This window comes from Osmerus mordax, chromosome 10 (assembly GCF_038355195.1).
Source record: "Osmerus mordax isolate fOsmMor3 chromosome 10, fOsmMor3.pri, whole genome shotgun sequence".
In the NCBI taxonomy this organism is placed as follows: Eukaryota; Metazoa; Chordata; class Actinopteri; order Osmeriformes; family Osmeridae; genus Osmerus; species Osmerus mordax.
This window is the reverse complement of record NC_090059.1, coordinates 15,836,172-15,854,296: the sequence shown is the minus strand read 5'-3', so window position 1 is coordinate 15,854,296 and position 18,125 is coordinate 15,836,172. Positions and strand designations below refer to the sequence as shown.

Here is an 18,125-nt window from a genome sequence, read left to right as displayed (position 1 = left end):
ATCCATCTGAGCCCCCCACCCCGACTGCTCTCTCCTCGGTGGCGTTATCATATAAGTAGAGGCTTAAACTGAACTGTCAGATGGAATCCTGCTCTCCATGAACCCCCCACTGTGTCCCAAGATGGTTACCAGGGCCCCAGTATCAATATTTAAGCATATCAGCACTCAGACATGCGTGTGTGTGTATAGGAAAGGTTAGCGATGCTGTGCCAGGGTTGGGTCACGTCACTGGTGCTTCGGGCCCTCAGTAGACGCGTCCAAGTGTTGCTAGCCAGCGCTGTGATCATACCTTCATGCTAATCCAAGCAACATACTGTCCTGCAAAGACATGGTAATCAGAGAGAAAGTAGGCTTACCGTGGATTACAAGTGAACATCGACAGAATGAGCTTCTGACTTGGGAGTGCATGAGAGGAATATGTTGACATCTTGACTGCACAAGGAAGCTGTCCGTGTTTATGGTTTTCCACAAGCAGAAAGATGTGGACATGGAATTATAGCTGAGTACTTTACATAAGCCAATTTGTTTGTTTAGGTATTTAGGTGTAAGCGCTAGCCAGACAAAACAGCCAAAGTATCCAACTCCATGCAGTTATTATCCCACACTCATACCAATCCCTGCAGATCAAGTTGTAGCTCACAGAGCTCAGGTTTGTGGTGTTACATAAAGCAGCCAGAGAGCATGTCCTAGTACAGAGCAGGAGTTATTAAACCAAAACCAAGTACAATTTTCACAGCAAAGCTTGAGTGATGGTGGAAAAGCTTGGTTTCTCCTCTCCTCTCGCTCCCTACACCCTTTGACCCACCCACTTACGGGATCAGAGGGAAAACAATCACGTGTGTGTAAGGTTTTCATTTTTTCCCAGGCAGTACAGGTTAGCATGGCGCTCTGGAATGCAGCCAAACAGTGTAGGCCTGACTACAACATACACAGCTATCTAACATAGACAAGCACGACCCAGCTAGCTTTTTAAATTTTATTCACAGCATCAAACACAGGACTATTTTATTAATAGAAAAAGGCAGCTTTGTAGATATAATATTATATCACTCAGTGTGGACCTCAATAGTTAATGTATATGCTCTCTGATCCAGAGTGACTTAGCAAACATTATCCCTTTTATTGATCCTGTATCTAATGTACACGTTGCATCCACAGTGTTGGGGGTTTATGTCAGCCATCTGTAACTGCTTTTGTCCCTCCGCCATCAGGCTAACCCTATATATGGAGGCTGGTTGCTGCTTGCCCCAGAGGGGACAAACTTCGACAATCCCTTGCACAGATCTCGGGTAAGTGATCTCACCTCTGCTCTGGGTTATGAAACACACACACACGCACCCACCAACCTGTTTTAACTGTGGAGAACAATTCATTCAAGATTTTATCTTGAAATGATTAGTCTGATAATCTGCCAACAATAACCGTAAACAATTTGGTATTTTTAAAGAAGAAAATATCAGTGTGCAGATTGATTCCTTCCCTTTCAAAGGTCAGTACTAGTGAGCATTAGCTTTGCAGATTGAAACACTGCAACAGATTTTAAATCAGAATACATTTTCTGGACTACAATCTTAGTACCGGTAGGTTCTTAAATCAAGTCAACATACACGCTCCAGCTGACTCAGGTAAACTTGATGTTCTGGATGTGTTGTGCACCCTTTCACTTAATTCTACTCAGTAAACGTTTCTATTCTGTGTATAGTGGCACATTACAGGCCCCTTTCAATCCCAGCTCCACCCGGCCCTGATGGATCTGGGATACTACTGTCCATGGCCGCTTCCTGTGGGAGGCTGGTTTGCTTTAGAATAAGCCCCCCTTCCCCCCCTCCAGCTCACTTTCTCAGGAGCTAATGAGGATAATATTGACTCTATCTCTTGGTGGACGGTCTCATGGGGAGGTTACAGTGAGGGGGGAGGGGGAGAGGGGGGTGGGTGCTCCCACAGCAGAACCACTTCCTCCCCTCGGCCCTGATATGAAATGATACGACGGAGGGAGGGAGCGTCCTGAAAGAGGCCGAGGGAGGATGTTGAGGAGGAGTGGGAAAATTCTGGGTTCTCACAGCCCCCCCCCTGATGGCTTCCATATGGGCACATAGCATCTCTGCAGCCTCCGGCCGCCTCTGCTGTCAACACCCCCCAAATGCACTATTTCTGTCAGTGCTGGGCTCACATGCACTTTTGTTCTGTGGGGTAAATAAACACTGGGCTGACTGCTGGTGTTGAGTTGGGGTTTCAAGCTGTTCTGCGAATAGAAAGGGTTGTTGAACCATGGTACTGTGATTTATTTGGAGCTCCATGAGGATTTAACATCCCAAAGAGCCAATCAGAAAAGCGTATATGTAAAACACAAAACAAAACGTATATCCGACGGATGGGCCAGAGGCCTTGTGGTGAGATCCTTCTTAATGCTAGTCCCCCACTCCCTACGTTAGGTGTTGAGTGTAATAGCTCTTTAGAGTCTGCTCTCTCTTTCACCCTCCCAACCTCATCAAGGAGCTTTAACATCTTATATCAGTGGACCCTTGTGAGCTCTATATCAACCTCTTAATGGCCCTGCTGAATAACCAGGCCCATATGAACGTCCTTCAACTCAGGGCACATCAGAGGACAACTAACGCCCTCCCCGTTCTGGGCCCCTGATGCCTCGTAGATCACAAAGCACTTTCTCATCTTTTATTGATGGGTCTCGGCAGAACACGGAGGCTGGTAACACAACACCAGGACGGACCCGTGCATTAGGGGAAGGAGGGGTCGTTGATGGGTGTGGGCTGAGAGATTCAGAATATGTTATTCTCTGAAACGAGGTAGACTTTTACCTCATCTGAAATGAGTTCCATTGCTTTGTTTACCATCCATCCATCCAGGATGGATGCTTTGTTTACGTTGTTTAGAAATGGGAGTAGAAGGAATTGAGAGAACTGCAAGAGCCTAGCAATCTATGTACTGGAGGTTTTGTATGTTTTGGCTATGGATTGATGTGCTTGTCATCCAGGATTGGCTTACTGTCCTGTGTTCCATGGAGAACCCAGCAGAATATTTGCTCCTCTCTCATCTCCCATCTAGTTTGTTTGCACAAGCCAGCCTCCCACGGGTAGCACACGCCGTACTGAAACAGTTTCACTGTTTCTGGGGCTCCAAGCGCTTTTGTCTGAGGGGGGGGGGGTGGGGATGATCTTCCTGGAAGACTCATCAGGTCAGGGGGTTATCACAATGCTGGTAATGGATGTTTAATATTTTGAAGTGACTCATGGGAGGTGAGGACATAGTCCAGCAAATCATTCAAGGTTTAGTATCTGGCATATGCTGAAACTGAGCCAGGCCAGCGTATTGGATGCTGCATGGCCCTAAGGGTTAAACTGCTGCAGTGTGCGTGTCAGTGTGAGAGTTTTGGCTCAGTCCTCGGTGTAGGATCTAGGCCGCTGAGTCACAAGCCCATCTGCAACATCAGCCTCGGGAGAAGGGAGCTGTTACTGTAAGCCGTAGTAAACCCTGTCAGTTGTACAGTGTCTCGTTACCACCCATTATGCTCCAAGCCTAGGATCTGTTGTATATCAAACTTTTGTCTACAGGACACAGTTACAATCATAGTAAGCTTTGCCATGTTTTGTTGTTGTTGTTGTTGTGGTAAATAATGAACAAAGCAAATGTTACTAAATCCACCTTCTTTCTATGGCTCTGTCTTTTAACAGAAATGGCAGAGACGGTTCTTCATCCTGTATGAGCATGGGTTACTGCGCTATGCCCTGGATGAGATGGTGAGTAAAAGCTTCCTTGTTGTGTAGCTTGCTTAGCTCTGGGATAGTTTGGCTAGCGATAAACACTCATGAGTGCTTGTCACCATCTGCAGTTTGGCAATGAGCTCCAATTTGAATTACTACAACTCTAAGCTGACTTTACGATTGTTTTGTCCATTGTTTACGAGAGAATCCCTTGCCGTGAAGGTTTTATAACTGGAGCTGTTTGCCCAGAGCTCATCAAAGGAAGAGAATGGCTCGTAACTTACAACTCATTCAAACAACAAAACAATAGAAATGTTGTGTACATGTTTATTATGTGAGTCAAGGTGGACATGCCTATCGTGTTTGGTGTGTAAGTGGAGTGGCAATCTGTCACTCTTGAGGCCTACCTGCAGAATGTGTCAGATTGGCTTGTGGCCACTGAGCCATCCTGTCACCACACTGTCAACAAGACCTGTCACCCCAGCCAGACAGCCCTGCTAGCTAGCTAGCTAGCATCGCGCTAACATGCTAAGCGCTATGCTAACTGGCTGGGCGTGAGGTGCTAAAGAAGGAATGAAGTGACGCCACATGTCAGTGAGATTGTGAGAAGTCAGGTGTAGTAGGCTACAGTACACGAGGACCTCCACGTGTGTTTGTTTAAACTGTTAATACGTCTTGTGTAAGTTTCCCCCTCACCAACTACTTATCAGTGCCAAAAACTTTCTGAGCAAGGCCAAGTGAGATATCATCTTGGAACCACTTATTGTGTTTTTGAATACACTATACAGTTCTGTATCAGTTGTACACAGCCTTCTCATGGCTAGCACTTAACATTCAAACAAGATGCAGAGTGGAGGCAGGTTGTATTGATTGGTCTATATTTGTATAATCCAGAAGCTTGAAAAGCGAGGCTGTTTGAACCAGCAATGTTTTTTCTGTGTGAGAGGTGGAAGCCCATTGGCTGAAAGAACACTTGTCTCTCTCTGTGCACCCTTTGCTGGTGAGATACTGAGTACCTTTATATAACAGTGGGATGAGGGCTATTCAGTTCAATGTGTGTGTGTGTGTGTTGGCGTTATGTGGGTGGATAACTTGTTCCACAGCTCCAAAGGATTGTCGAGAATTCATTTCCTTCTACAGGAACCTGTCACATGTGAATACCTAATGTCAGCGTCCGTCCTTCGATGTATGAAATTAACGTCAACATCTCTTTTGTCACAAGAACCAATGTCAGGCTACATGTTGCTGATTAATCTGTCTACTTATCACAGTCAAAGGGTTAAAACGTGGCACAGTGATGACCTAACTGTCATTGGAAAGTACAGTACAGAGGGAGAGGTGTCAGAGACCGTGGAGGCGGACGAGATGTATACAGAGGAAGGCGAAACAGGGAGGACGTTTTCTCTTTCCTGTTTCCTGTCCTAAGTCAGTGTCACTAATCATCTTTTCATCTGGTTCCTAAAAGGAGGATCAAAGGGAGGGGGGGTCAGCTGTTCTAGATGTAGACCTCAAGTGGTGAATAATGTTTTTGAAGCCTTGTTTTCTATAGGGTTCAGCTGTGAAAACGATGCTTAGTGGCAGGGCTATCTATAATCAGTCCGTGGTCATACAGGACACAATTTGAAGAGTTGTGGCTCCTTAGTCTCTTGGCTACATTTGGTCAGTCGTGTTTCATGTTTTCCTGATACTACTGCACTAGGTTCATAGTCTATGGAGTACAGGCTACTGTAAACTAATGGCCTGTGAGTGTGTGGGAGAGAGAATTGATGTAATGTGGATAATTTCTCCGTTGACACACTAGATCCTCTCCAGGATACCCCGTATATATTCCATTATAAGCACAGTTTCATCCCATTGACACCAGTTAGTGTAGCAACACATCACACTGCCAGAAAACATAAACACTCAGTGTAACTATGACAACCAATGGGCCTATAGCCTATGATGTTAATGGTATCCTAGCTTTAAACCTATAGTTAACATATACCAGCCAAAAGCTCTACATGGATGTCTCTCTGGAGCAGTAGAAAAATAAAAAAGCATGACGTCTCCTAAGACCCAGGGGCTCAATCCCACATCAGAGCCCCAGCCAGAGAGCATGGGGTTGGGGTTAAGAGATGAGAAGGTGCCCCTGTGTGCTTTCTCCAAACCTAGTTTTATGGGACCCTGTGCCCTGGGACTAACCAGACCCAGATGGGCTGTGGTCTACACCCGCAGGATGTGGCATCACCCGGGGGGGAAACGGGTTAGCTGGGGCCTGGGAGAGATCACACACACTCAGTGCTCTTGGGGAAAGGAGGGGGTTGTGTATGTGTGGGGGTTTACTCAGTGTGGGGTAGGCCTACCACCACTGTTTATAACAATGGGATGGGTAGTTTGGAGAGAAGGTTATCTGCATGATGGAGTTAGGGGGGGGGAGAGAAAGAAGAGAAAATGTAAAGATGTTGGGGTGCTTGGAGTGAAATAGTCAGGGAGTCAGGTGGCTGAGCGGTTAGAGAATCGGGCTAGTAATCGGGGGGAATGTCCCTGTACTTACTGTAAGTCGCTCTGGATAAGAGCGTCTGCTAAATGACTAAATGTAAATGAAATAGGGGAGAAATTTGTGGATGAAGAGGGGTAGAGAAAGAGAGGGTGAGCGGTGAGCGGAGAGGGAAAAGAGAATGGGTGCTGTGGATGTATAGAGAGATGGATGGGTGGAGGGAGAAATGAGAGAATGGGAGAGACTTGTTGGCCTACATAGAATATGTTCTGCCATGCAAAGCAAATACAGCAGAACAACAGGGTGCTTTGCTGTGTTGGTCCTTCAGGAGGCCTCAAAACAAGGCCAATGTTGCACAACCATTTGAATGTACTGTTAAAGAAAGAGACATACTTAAGGATTATATCCTGATAACCCAGGTTATTAAAAAAATAAAGGATTATAGTAAAATGGTTGTAGTAGTACCACCAGATACTTGCTAAGCTAGTTGATTGCATAGTTTTACAGCTAACTGGCTGACAGTCAATTCAGGCTGGAGTTACCTAGGCAACACCTTTTTGTTTCTTTGTTCAGCAGAGAGCTCATAGTGAATGTTTGACCATGACGTGTCTGATGTAGGATTCCAGGTTTTTTTTCTCTTGTCAGGAATTCTCACAGTCTAACCCTCCAACTGTTGTGTTTAAGGGGTCTATTCAACTCACACTGATACAGAACCTTCTGGTGGTGAGACCACACTGTGTAGGGCTGTAGGCTATGATTAAGTTTTAACTGTCCCTTTAGTTGATCAAATGTTCATTTTAAATATTGAAGACTTGTATACACTACCCGGCTACTTTTTCTGCTCAATACCTGTTTTATGTAATAGTCAACATCATATTTGACGTTCATATCCATTAGTGTAGGAAGCTAGGAAACGCCAACACCAGCTTTCTGACAAGGAAGACAGAGAGGACTGTGTGTTTGTGCTGAGCTGCAGACGTTTCTGACGTGTGTGTGTGTGTGTGTGGTTAGATCAGCTCTCAGTACAGAGAGCGCTTGACTGCAGGGCCTGTGTCAGGAACAGGTGTTGTGTAGGGTGTGGAGTGTCTGAAGGCTGGAGACCTGCGGCGTCTTGCAGGGTCGTCAGAGATGACTCGGCTGTTTCCAGACAGGAGGAGGGTTTGTTGGCTCAGTGGAGCAGAGGCTTGTCAGGAACGCTACTGCAAACATCCCTTTGTTTCTGTTCAAATTTATTTTAAGCAAAGAGAGCATAAAACAATTTCTGCACACAGATATGCTCATAGACTCGCACACAGTCAGTACACACACTCACACAGAGTACACGTTACGTCCGGTATACACACACACACACACACACACACACACACACACACACACGTGCAATATACTTTACCGCACAGTGGAGAAAGCAGGTATGTGGGAGTGCAGTGGACCTTTTTCAGCCCATGCTGAGACTTCGATAGCGTCATCAGTGTCAACACCCACTCTCTAATAACCCCACAAGCGACACTCTGAAATTGATGTGGTAACACCTAGCTCCTACTGCCCCCTGTGACCTAATGGATGGAGGCAGCGTGCCCTTAACACCCACTACAAGTGACCCGTGTCATGTGACATGGGTGAAAATAGCCCCGTTCGGTATGCATCTGCACATAGGTCATTGTGAAATTTTTTGAGTCAATGATTTGTCTCGAGTCAGGACAGCTTTGAATATTGTGATATTTTAGTTTGTGTTTCTTTTTCTTGAGAAGGTTGTATGCATGGATATAATAACCATAGGAGAAGTCTGGACACTTACTGAGTTACATCGTGAGACTTTTTTAACCTGTCATTGTTCTGTTTGTGTGAAAGAGAGAGTGAAAGGGGGATCAAATGTCTGACCAAATACACAAAGAAACTAAGCAACAAATACAGGTAATTTTGAAATAAAAAAATGTTAGTCACCTGAGTTTCTTTCTGGTAGGAGCCTACTTTGATGGCAGTCAAATGAAGCAGGCTGCTCTCTTGAATTTGACCCTGTTCTTGACTTGATGTTTGTTCCAGAGAGTCACACTGTTAGACCTGCAGAACCTGTGGCCTGCAGTCATCAGCCACACGTCAGGAGAGATTGCAACAAAAAAACAAGGGCTATTTTTAAACTGTTTCAAAAATCCTTTTGTTGTTTCCTCACCACCTCTTGTGGTCACGTGGACACGGGGAGGGATTGTACACTGGTGTTGCAGTCAGCAGTGGAACAAACTGAAAGTTGACTCCCCCTCAATTAAAACTACAGTAACAGGACCACTAACGACTGTATCATGTCAGCCGTGGTGGAGGGAGGGGGGCTGGGGATGGGGGGAGATCTCGAGAAGATGGATGGGAGTGTGTCACTTGGGGTGGGGGTTGCGGGAAGGGCAGATTGAGGACAGAGTTTCGATATGGAGGAGTTGGAGGTAGTTTACATCTCCCATGATAGCCTTTCTATGTTGGACTTCTGCCGTTTGTTTGGAGAGCCCTGGTGAGGGATGGGCGAGGCTTGTTTTGGTGTGGGCTGGATTGGCTGCGAGAGAGACCTTTTTTAACCCCTGGCACCAGTAGGAACTCATCTACTGGAATGTAAACAGCCGTGGATTACAGTGGGGTCACTGTTCCTGTCGCACAAAGCCGCAAAAAACATGGGAATACCCATTCATTTCACAGGGCCTCTAATCTCAGGTCCACACTGCCCAGTGGGTAACGTCCACACAACCTAACTACTCTCTCTTCCATCTTTTCCTCACTCGCTTTGCAGTAGTTGTAGTGCTAGAGGTAGTTCCTCATGTGGACCTAGGCCTTGTCAGTTTCACACACTGGTAGTCTGCATTCTGTAAAACCATTTGTCACTCTGCTAGCCTCCCCTAGCTTTCTCCTATCTCTCCCCTCTGTTTTGATTTCTGCTCTTTGGTCACTAGCCTCTGCTGACAGAAGCTACAGGGGTCATCCCGGATGTGGCTGTGATAGCCATCTTATCAGCCCATGGTTCACTGTTTGGACACTTTCATCAGAGTCCTGCCCAGCCCAGTCCTGGCTCTGCTATGGAAACCCAGAGCTATGGTCTTGTTTTTAGCTTTTGGTACTGCAGAAGACACTGGTAACTTGAATATGGCCCTGCTGTACTTTATCCATGAGTTCAGCTTAACCCTTGTGTTACCTTTGGGTCATTGTGACCCACCGTCGTATTGCGACAACTTTACTGCATACAAAAACAAAGTGAATCATTTTTCTTTTAACCGTTGGGCTGTCTCAGACCCCACACATTGCGAAGGTTAAAAGATAATTATTTGTTTTTGTATTGGGTAAAATTGGGTAAACACAACGATGGTTCGTTATGAACCTTTGGGTCATGTGACCCGAAGGCAGCACAAGCGTTAAAGGCCACAGCAGCAGGAGGGGGTTAACTATACACGGATCTGTCCAAATGCTGTAAGGACCCTGTACTTAATCTTGCGCAAACTGTACAGTTATTGCTGTTAAATGACAAGATAAGTAGGTTATGAAAGCAGATCGGAGCCTTCTTGGATTGTGGTTTTTGCTTTTGGAAAGAGAATGGACATGTTAATTGAAGCTCTTAAGAGCTTTCAACTACCCCCTCCCCCTCCCTTTCTCCTTCCACTCCTCATCCCTCTCTCCACTTAGTGAGGGAGAGACTCGTGGGCCGATTTCCTAATGAGTCTAAAAATAACGTTTTGCTAATTGTGACCCATCAAACATCATTGTTGCCCAGCGTACACACTCTAACTCGAAGACTTGGCATGCAAGTGGAAATCGCCCGATTCAGTCTACCCCTCCCTCCCTCCCTCCCTCCCTCCCTCCCTCCCTCCCTCCCTCCCTCCCTCCCTCCCTCCCTCCCTCCCTCCCTCCCTCCCTCCCTCCCTCCCTCCCTCCCTCCCTCCCTCCCTCCCTCCCTCCCTCCCTCCCCTTCCTCCTAGCATCTCTCGATCGCCGTTGTTGTCGAAACGAATTGAGGTGGGTCATACGTGTTGCTCTAGCTCATGTGCACGAGCATTGTACATGTAGCTTACATGTCGCTGTCGTGTTACGAGGGGCCTCGTGCGAACACGGCCCTCCTCCGTCAGCCTTCCCTGGGAGAAACCCCAGATCTAACACCACTAGATTGGAGCCAGCTGTGGAGAGCATGGTTTCATGCTTTCATCCAGCCGTGCTATTATCACCAGTCAGGGAACGAGGCAGGATGTGCTTGGAGTGTCTTTGGCAGGCGGGGTCTAAGTGTCCCCTCCCCGGAGAGTCAGGCCTCAGGCAGCCTACAGCTCGGTACTCTCAGCTCGGTACTCTCAGCTCGGTACTCTCAGCTCGGTACTCTCAGCTCGGTACTCTCAGCTCGGTACTTTCAGCTCGGTACTTTCAGCTCGGTACTCTCAGCTCGGTACTCTCAGCTCGGTACTTTCAGCTCGGTACTCTCAGCTCGGTACTCTCAGCTCGGTACTCTCAGCTCGGTACTCTCAGCTCGGTAGCTACGACTTGCCCCGTTTCGTGTCGTGGGTTGTGTCGTCGGTATCGAGGGTTTAAATGAACAGCTGTTTCCCCGGGGTCCTTCTTACTGGTGCCTCGTGTTGAGAAGTCCTCAACAGGCTCCTCAACAGGTTCCTTTTTTAATGTTTTTTCCCCCCCCCAGTGCTTTCATTCTCACACTTGATTTCCAACCGCTCACAGTGGAGAGTGGGAGAGACTGAGGGAGGACTGGGATAAACGAAAGCCCACATTCTCTCTCTCGCTCTCCCTCTCTCTCTCGTTCTCTCTCGCTCTCTCGTTCTCTCTCTCGTTCTCTCTCTCTCTCTCTCTCTTCATTTGAGCTTTCCCAGTACTCTCGCTCTTTCCCTCCACCCTCTCACTTCCATCCTCCTTTCTCTTCTGACTTTCACATTCTCCCTCTTTTCACCCCCCAGCCTCCTGCCTGCCAAGCTTCTGTCGGTCTGTCTCTCGCATGCTTGCTCTCGCTCTCCACTATAAATCATTTGTGTCTAAGAGAGCAACAGTGTTGTTTAATGTGTGTCTCTCCTCTCTGTGTCTCTCATTCTTCCGAACCTCTCCTTCTCTGTAAAGCTGAACACTCACCGTCTGTCTGAATGACTGCCTGTCTGAATGACTGCATGTCTGACTGCCTGCCCGTCTGTCTGTCTGACGGCTCACTCGGCTTGCTCCAAACACTAGACGGGGACACCAACTAAAGGTTTCATATAAAGCCTCAGGGTGAAGGGTTTAGCCGACTGAGGAGCGCTCATAAAAAAACCTAACACCGAGGGAGGGGGGGCATTTGAAGGCATTTTCCCGCAGAACTTTGTAAAGCAGCTACTCTCACTGACGTGTGTGTGTGTGTATACACTACACACACACACACACACACACACACACGCACACACACAAATGGTCTGGAAGTCACTAAGTCTCAGTTTGTCTGTGGTCAGGCCCAAAGGCTAATTTTCTTTGCTTCTTGTTTCGCACGTCTCAAGTCCTATGCAGATTGATCAAGTTCCAGCTAGCATGTTTACCAATTTAAAAAAGCTCTACTGTTTATATGGCAAACGTTTTTTTTGCATTGGCTGATTTGTTTCTGTGACGGAATAGTTGTTGGATTGCTCTCATCGCCACATTGAGACGTCCTCATTGGCTGAATTGCGCTTCTTGCCGTGTCCATGCTGGGGGCTTGAACTCCAACTGCAGCTGACAGTCTGTCAGCGCTGCAACAGATGCAGGTGTCATCTGACCTCTTGACCTTTCACCTCCAGCTTTCACGACGAGCCAGCCAAGCCACCTGCTAGGGTCAGGCGAGCTCTAGGCACGGAGATTATTTTGTTTTGCCAACACCGATCACGAAGCAAAGATATAATTAGAATTATGTTGAATCAAAGTTCCAATATGTCTTGACCTCATAGGACAATTATGTATTTTCTTCTTTGGGCTTGTTTGAATTAACCCTCAGGCAAATGGTTGACTGCTTAGGGTAAGGCTTACAGCAAGATGTTCCCTGGCGACAGAACTTGCATGGCATGTTTAAGCCTCTAACTCCGTGGCAGCAAAGAGTAGCCTGTTTATCAGATGAAGATCACGGTATGCTGTGTATCTCGAAACAGATGTTGTAGCAAAACGTCCAACGTTTTTATTGATGCTGCTTTGCCCAATTTAATGCACAACGATTACTCATGAAGGCACAGGAACCCTTGCAGTCAGTCTGTTGGCTGCTGTTCTCATTGTTGTTGGTTGAGCTCCTCTCTTTAATTACCCTCTCTCCGGCTTCCTCAGGACATTGCCCAAAATTCCCACTGCCGACGGCCATGTCCTGGCCTCACTCCAGTCCCACCACCTAATCAGCTTACCAGGGTGCTCTCTCTCTCCTGTCCTCCTTGTTGTATATCTCTCGCTCTCTCGCTCCCTCTTTCTCTCTCTCTCCCCCTAGCCTTTTGTTTTTCTTATTTAATGACCCCCTCTGTACAGCATTCTCTCAGGGGAGAAGCAACGAGAACAGCAGGCTAATTGCTAACTAGCACCTAGCTTCGAGCTGCTAGTCTGTGGTGGAATGTTTCACCCCAGACCTGGGCAGTCACGCTGAATATCTTGAGGAACGCCCGCGGTCCATTAGCCGCTGTTACATACTGTCGGCCGATTTGAATAGCTGGACATTTGCCTAGAGCTTTATTATCAAAGAGGCATCTGAACCTGGGTGGCACCTCTTATGTAACAGCTTGACTGAGGGAAGACTAGGCTGAAAAAACTAGGTCTGCCTGGCTGAATGACACCACTCTGTTCTGTGCTAGAATAGTTAGTGCGCTAATTTTATCATGCTAACTAGTATGATAAATGGCTGAGCGGTGAGCCAGTTCGATTCCCGGTCATGCAAACTGACGTTGTGTCCTTGGGCAAGGCACTTTACCCTACTTGCCTCGGGGGAATGTCCCTGTACTTACTGTAAGTCGCTCTGGATAAGAGCGTCTGCTAAATGACTAAATGTAAATGTAAATGATCTGGTGCTCCATGAATTGTTTGCATACGCTTTATAGTAGTAGTACTTTATTCATCCCTGAGGGGAAATTGAGCTATAGTCAACCCAGTATAAGGCAAAAGATTTTCCAGGAAAATGATGTTGGGAGGTGGAGAACTGGATAAGTGCCCAGTTTCGTTTGGGGAATAATACCTGTGGTTCTGACACAGACACAATATGGGTCCTGGTCGGCCCACTCCAAAGTGCTGTGTCAGAGGACACTGCAGACATCCAAACACTGCTTCTGTCTGAGGACTGGGATTCTGTAGCGGATTTTGTGGGAGTGCGTTCAAAAGACCAGGGTCCTAGAACTGTTCCCCTCACACAAATAAAGAACTGTGGATTACAGATTTGTTTGTATGGTTGTTAGTTTTGTGGTGTTTTTGGAGAATAAACATTTTCATTAGAGTGAGGAGGAACCAGTGGTTTGATGAGATAAATAGGAGCAGTACAACGATTCCGTCCAATCCACTGGAGCAGGAAGTCTGCTTGTGACTGCATCATCTTGTTGCTCTTGAAAGGGTTGCCCATGGATACATCGAGTATTCTAATGGGTGGTTGTAGTCATGGTTGATGAGGGGGTGTGCGTGTTGGGGGGAGGGGTGAAGTGTCACAAGCATGCGTTTACTGACTCAATATTCCATAAAGACAATCCAGGCCTGTCGGGCCTTTTAGATAAGCCATCCCTTCCTGTCACCATGGAAACTGGGTCAATGGAGCTGACCTGGGTGGCCAATGAAATCAAACAACAAAAAACATTGTCCACCCACCCTCCATTTCTACTTCTCTAGCTCTAGTAGCTCACACTGCAAAAAATAAAACGAGAACTTCTGGGATTTTAGCTCTAGTAGCTCACACTGCAAAAAATAAAAAGAGAACTTCTGGGATTTTAGCTGTTTTTACAGATGACACGAGCGAAGGCAGCGATGTGAGCTCTAATTTGCTGGTATGAATGAATTAGCAGTAAGTGTGTAGTGGGCAGCAGCGTGCGAGAAAGGAGACAGGAGCAGACCGACACAGCAGATGTCTCGAGGAGAGGAGCCGGGCGAGCAGAGGGAAGGAGACAAGGAGAGGACATTTTGGGATTGTTCTAGATATAGGTTCTGCGAGGATATGTGTGAATTGTGACAACTTGAGCGTGACAGAAAGGTCGTTAAGAGCGGATGGGTTTGGAAAGCTGTGAGTGGGCTGGGGGAGAAGGCTGACAGGAGGAAGGAGAGATGGAGGAAGGAGAGATGGAGGACGGTGTGAATCATCGGTCTCGGAATGGTTCTGGAACATGAAGATGCGTGCGCACGCTCACACACACGCAGTGCAGCTACTGTGCAGATCAGGAGAGTCTGGCCAAGCACCTGTTCTATTGCCACGCCACAGATGGAAGTCTGACTCACGTACGCTCACACACACTTCCTGCAAGAAGAAAAAAAAAAAAAAAAAAAGTTCCCCTTAAGCTTCGTAACAGTGATCCATCTTCACACAGTGCTGGTGCCATAACACACATCACATGATGTAGATCCATCTCTCCACATCCGTTCGCGTAGCCCCCTTCATCCTCCAACTCACCCTCCTCATCCTCCTCCTCTCTGTTCTGGGCTTTGCAAACCTAACAACACGCCGCCCACTCCTCTCTCCGAGGACAGAGAGGCGAAGAGGAGGAACGTCGGGTCTCCTCTGCTCTTCCCCACGCGAACTGAGGAGGAATTCGTGTTGCTGTCCTCCATCAGTACAGAGGGATGCCGTCCGTTGGGCTGGCACGTATTAGGACTGCGTCTCTCGTGTACGTGCACACACTTGAACCATCCGAACCGCATTCCAGTGGAGTGAGGTGTGTGTCTGTGGAAGTGCCCGGATGAGCATGCTTGCCCTGAGAGCAGCCTGTGATGTCTGCCATATGGCCAGGAGTGATTTATACAGAAGAGGATTGAGAGTTTCAGCAGGGTGGGGGAGGGGGGTTAGGGAGGTTAGGGGTGAGTGTTGAAACAGGAGGGAGGTGAGGGTTGGGATGAGTGCTAGGATGAGAAGTAGTAGTTATGAGTTTGGGCGTAAATGAAAGGATTAGGTAGTTTTGTGTTGACGATCAATCCGTCATCTCACGACACCTGGCGTGTGTGTGTGTTGTGTTGGCTTACTGGAATGAGGATGTAGGTCTAGATGAGATGACTGGATCTGTTTGGCGGCCGGGGCCGGTTTCCCCGGAGGCTGTTTGTTGCCGTGTTCACGGCCGTCGGCACGGTGTGTTTGCTCATGTTGTTCCAAGTCTCCAAGGAAAAATCCATCGCGCAATTGGCGTTATCAGTCGGAACTGAAGGAAGTTGGAGCCCAGACAGGACTAGGTCCATATCCATGAGTCAGGGTTGCTCCTCAGCCAAGATGTCCACATTCATTGTTCTCTCTCATGATCTGAGCCCCTGTTGTTCCCCCTCTCTTGGAGGTCCTAGCTCCAGTGACTCGGAGGAAGCACGGGGAAGCATTCAATGTTTGTCCACTTTTTGATTTTCTGCCCCCCTGTTCTTCTCTGCAGGTCGCTGACCCAGTGCTGGGGGGGGGGTTAGGTCAGCTAATGTATAAGATAAGGTGGATGTGGTGATTACAGTGCTAGTGAGTGGATATGGTTATCTGATTGGAAGTGATGACCATCGGGGGAAATTTCTGGGCCTTTTGTAATTCACCAGCGCCTGTGTCCCATGACCTCACCGCTGTGCTTCAGCACAGAGGCCCCGGGCCTTGTGGAGGCTGTGACGATCAGTAACACTGGGATGGGACGTAGCACTCCGTCAAGATGCTCCGAGCTCAAACCCTCACCCCTTCACTCTGAGCTCTGACCCTCACCCCTTCACTCTGACCCTCACCCCATCACTGTGTGCTTCCTCCTGCCTCCAGAACGAGACCAGTCGGCTCCAAGCCCTCGTACTCGAAGGGAGGTCTGAGTTATCTTAGCAATGGAGAAATAAAGCCACGCACAGGCACACACACACAGGCATGGGTACACACAGACGCACAGGCACGGGGACAGACACTCTCTCACACACACACACACACACACACACACACACACACACACACACACACACACACACACACACACACACACACAGGGAGCAAGCTGCCAAAAGGAGCTAAATATTTCTCTCCGGATGTCATTAGGGGGAAAGAATGGGATGTTTTACTTGTGCTGTCATGTGGCCAAGGGTGAAGTTCTGAGACCGCTTGGCCTGTCTGTGAGGTTTCAGTCTCATTCTAATGTCTTAATCAGAGAGGCCACTAATGATGAACACTGCTGCCAGACAGGGCAACATCTGGACAGAGATAATTAGGAGAGGGAGAGGATGGACAGAATGAAGAGAAGGAATTGGGTGAGTGTAGAGAAAAAGGAGGGGGGAGACCCAAAAATTAAGCGTGAGAGTTGTGTTTGTTTGGTGTGGCTGCCAGATTGCTGTCGTCGGGGTCATGGATCAGAGACTGCCCAGGGCTGCGTTTCCCGATAACGATGGATCGTAGCAACGATCGAGCAAAAAACGAAACCAGCGATATTTCTTACGTGCGTTTCCCAAACATGCTCGTAAGGAGTAGGCTAATCTATGCACTTTCAAGAGTTACGAATTTTCAAGAGACACTTTAGCTACGATGTCTTTAGGAATGGCCCATAAAACTAAGATTCGTCCTACGATGGATTCTACGATCAACTTAGGCTTACGACGCTTTCGGGAAACGCACCCCAGGCTGGTGTATGGATTGCTAGTTAGCGTGGCTAGTGCTGTTAGCGTGGCTAGTGCTGTTAGCGTGGCTAGTGCTGTTAGCGTGGCTAGTGCTGTTAGCGTGGCTAGTGCTGTTAGCGTGGCTAGTGCTGTTAGCGTGGCTAGTGCTGTTAGCGTGGCTAGTGCTGTTAGCGTGGCTAGTGCTGTTAGCGTGGCTAGTGCTGTTAGCGTGGGAGAGTGCTAAGGTGGAATGACAGCTTTATTAGTTGAAAAGAGGTGTGTCTGTACACTGGCATCTTATGATGGGTACAAAGAGCAACACTAAGTGCTGGCTGAGTGAAAAGATTATTAATGTTGGCACACCTGCAACCATGAGCCATTTTATCATAACATCTCAAAACATGTTGTTGTTGTTCTAGTTTTTTTGGGGGGGAAATTCCCTCCGTCTTTGTCTCTCCTTCCCTCTTGCTCTCTTTTTTCGTTTTTTTTTTTTTTTTTTTTGTCCGCATCACTGTTTTGCTCTCTTACCAACACAAACACACATTATTCTTCTATCCCCATTTGAGCTCAGTCTTGAGTGGAGCCGGCGGCACAGTTCGAGACAAACGACACAGTTTACCCTCAATTCATAATTTCCACGCATCCGTCACAAAAGGGTTGTTTATCCTTCTCTTCTCTGCTCGATGTCTCTGAAATCTTGGTCACTTCCTCGTGGAGAGGGGAGAGGAGAGGGGGCAGTGGTTGACAATCCCACATTGTGTGAGTGCTAGCGCTGCTCCACAAAGGGCTCATTGTGGAGTGCGATGGCCCAGGGAAAGGCGACCGGGACTGGGTTGGGGGACTTGGTGGGGTGGGGGGGTTGTGGAGGGGGTCGGGGGCTGGGAGCTGGAGGCCGCTTGGCTGTGGACTGGTGGAGCTCAGCTGACGCTGTCCAGGGGCAGGGGGGGGGTAAACGTGTGACAGTCCTATGCTGGTTGGGTAACATGCCCCACACCTTACCCCCCCCCCCCACACACACACACGCACATATGCCAAGCATACTAACTCTTCACAAAAATGCAGCAATCCATAATCTCTCAGTTCACAGTAATGTTTTTATGAAAATTAATTTTTGGTGTAGGCGACCGTGAGTTCTTGTCTTTCGCTAATTCCACATTGTTGCACCTGGCCTCTCTGGAGAGCATGCTGGGCTGGGCTGGGTTGAAAGCCGAGGGTTTAAG

General features: G+C 47.8%; 1 protein-coding gene across 4 annotated transcripts in view; it reads left to right on the top strand.

Moving 5' to 3' along the window:
- si:ch73-103b11.2 (myosin phosphatase Rho-interacting protein) overlaps positions 1-18,125 on the top strand; it is a 47,300-nt gene that overhangs the window by 2,547 nt on the left and 26,628 nt on the right. For all 4 annotated transcript variants that reach the window (XM_067244238.1, XM_067244239.1, XM_067244234.1 and 1 more), the window contains exons 2-3: positions 1,212-1,289; positions 3,690-3,755. In XM_067244238.1, coding sequence (XP_067100339.1) covers positions 1,212-1,289; positions 3,690-3,755 — 144 coding nt within the window. The remainder of the gene's footprint in view (positions 1-1,211; positions 1,290-3,689; positions 3,756-18,125) is intronic.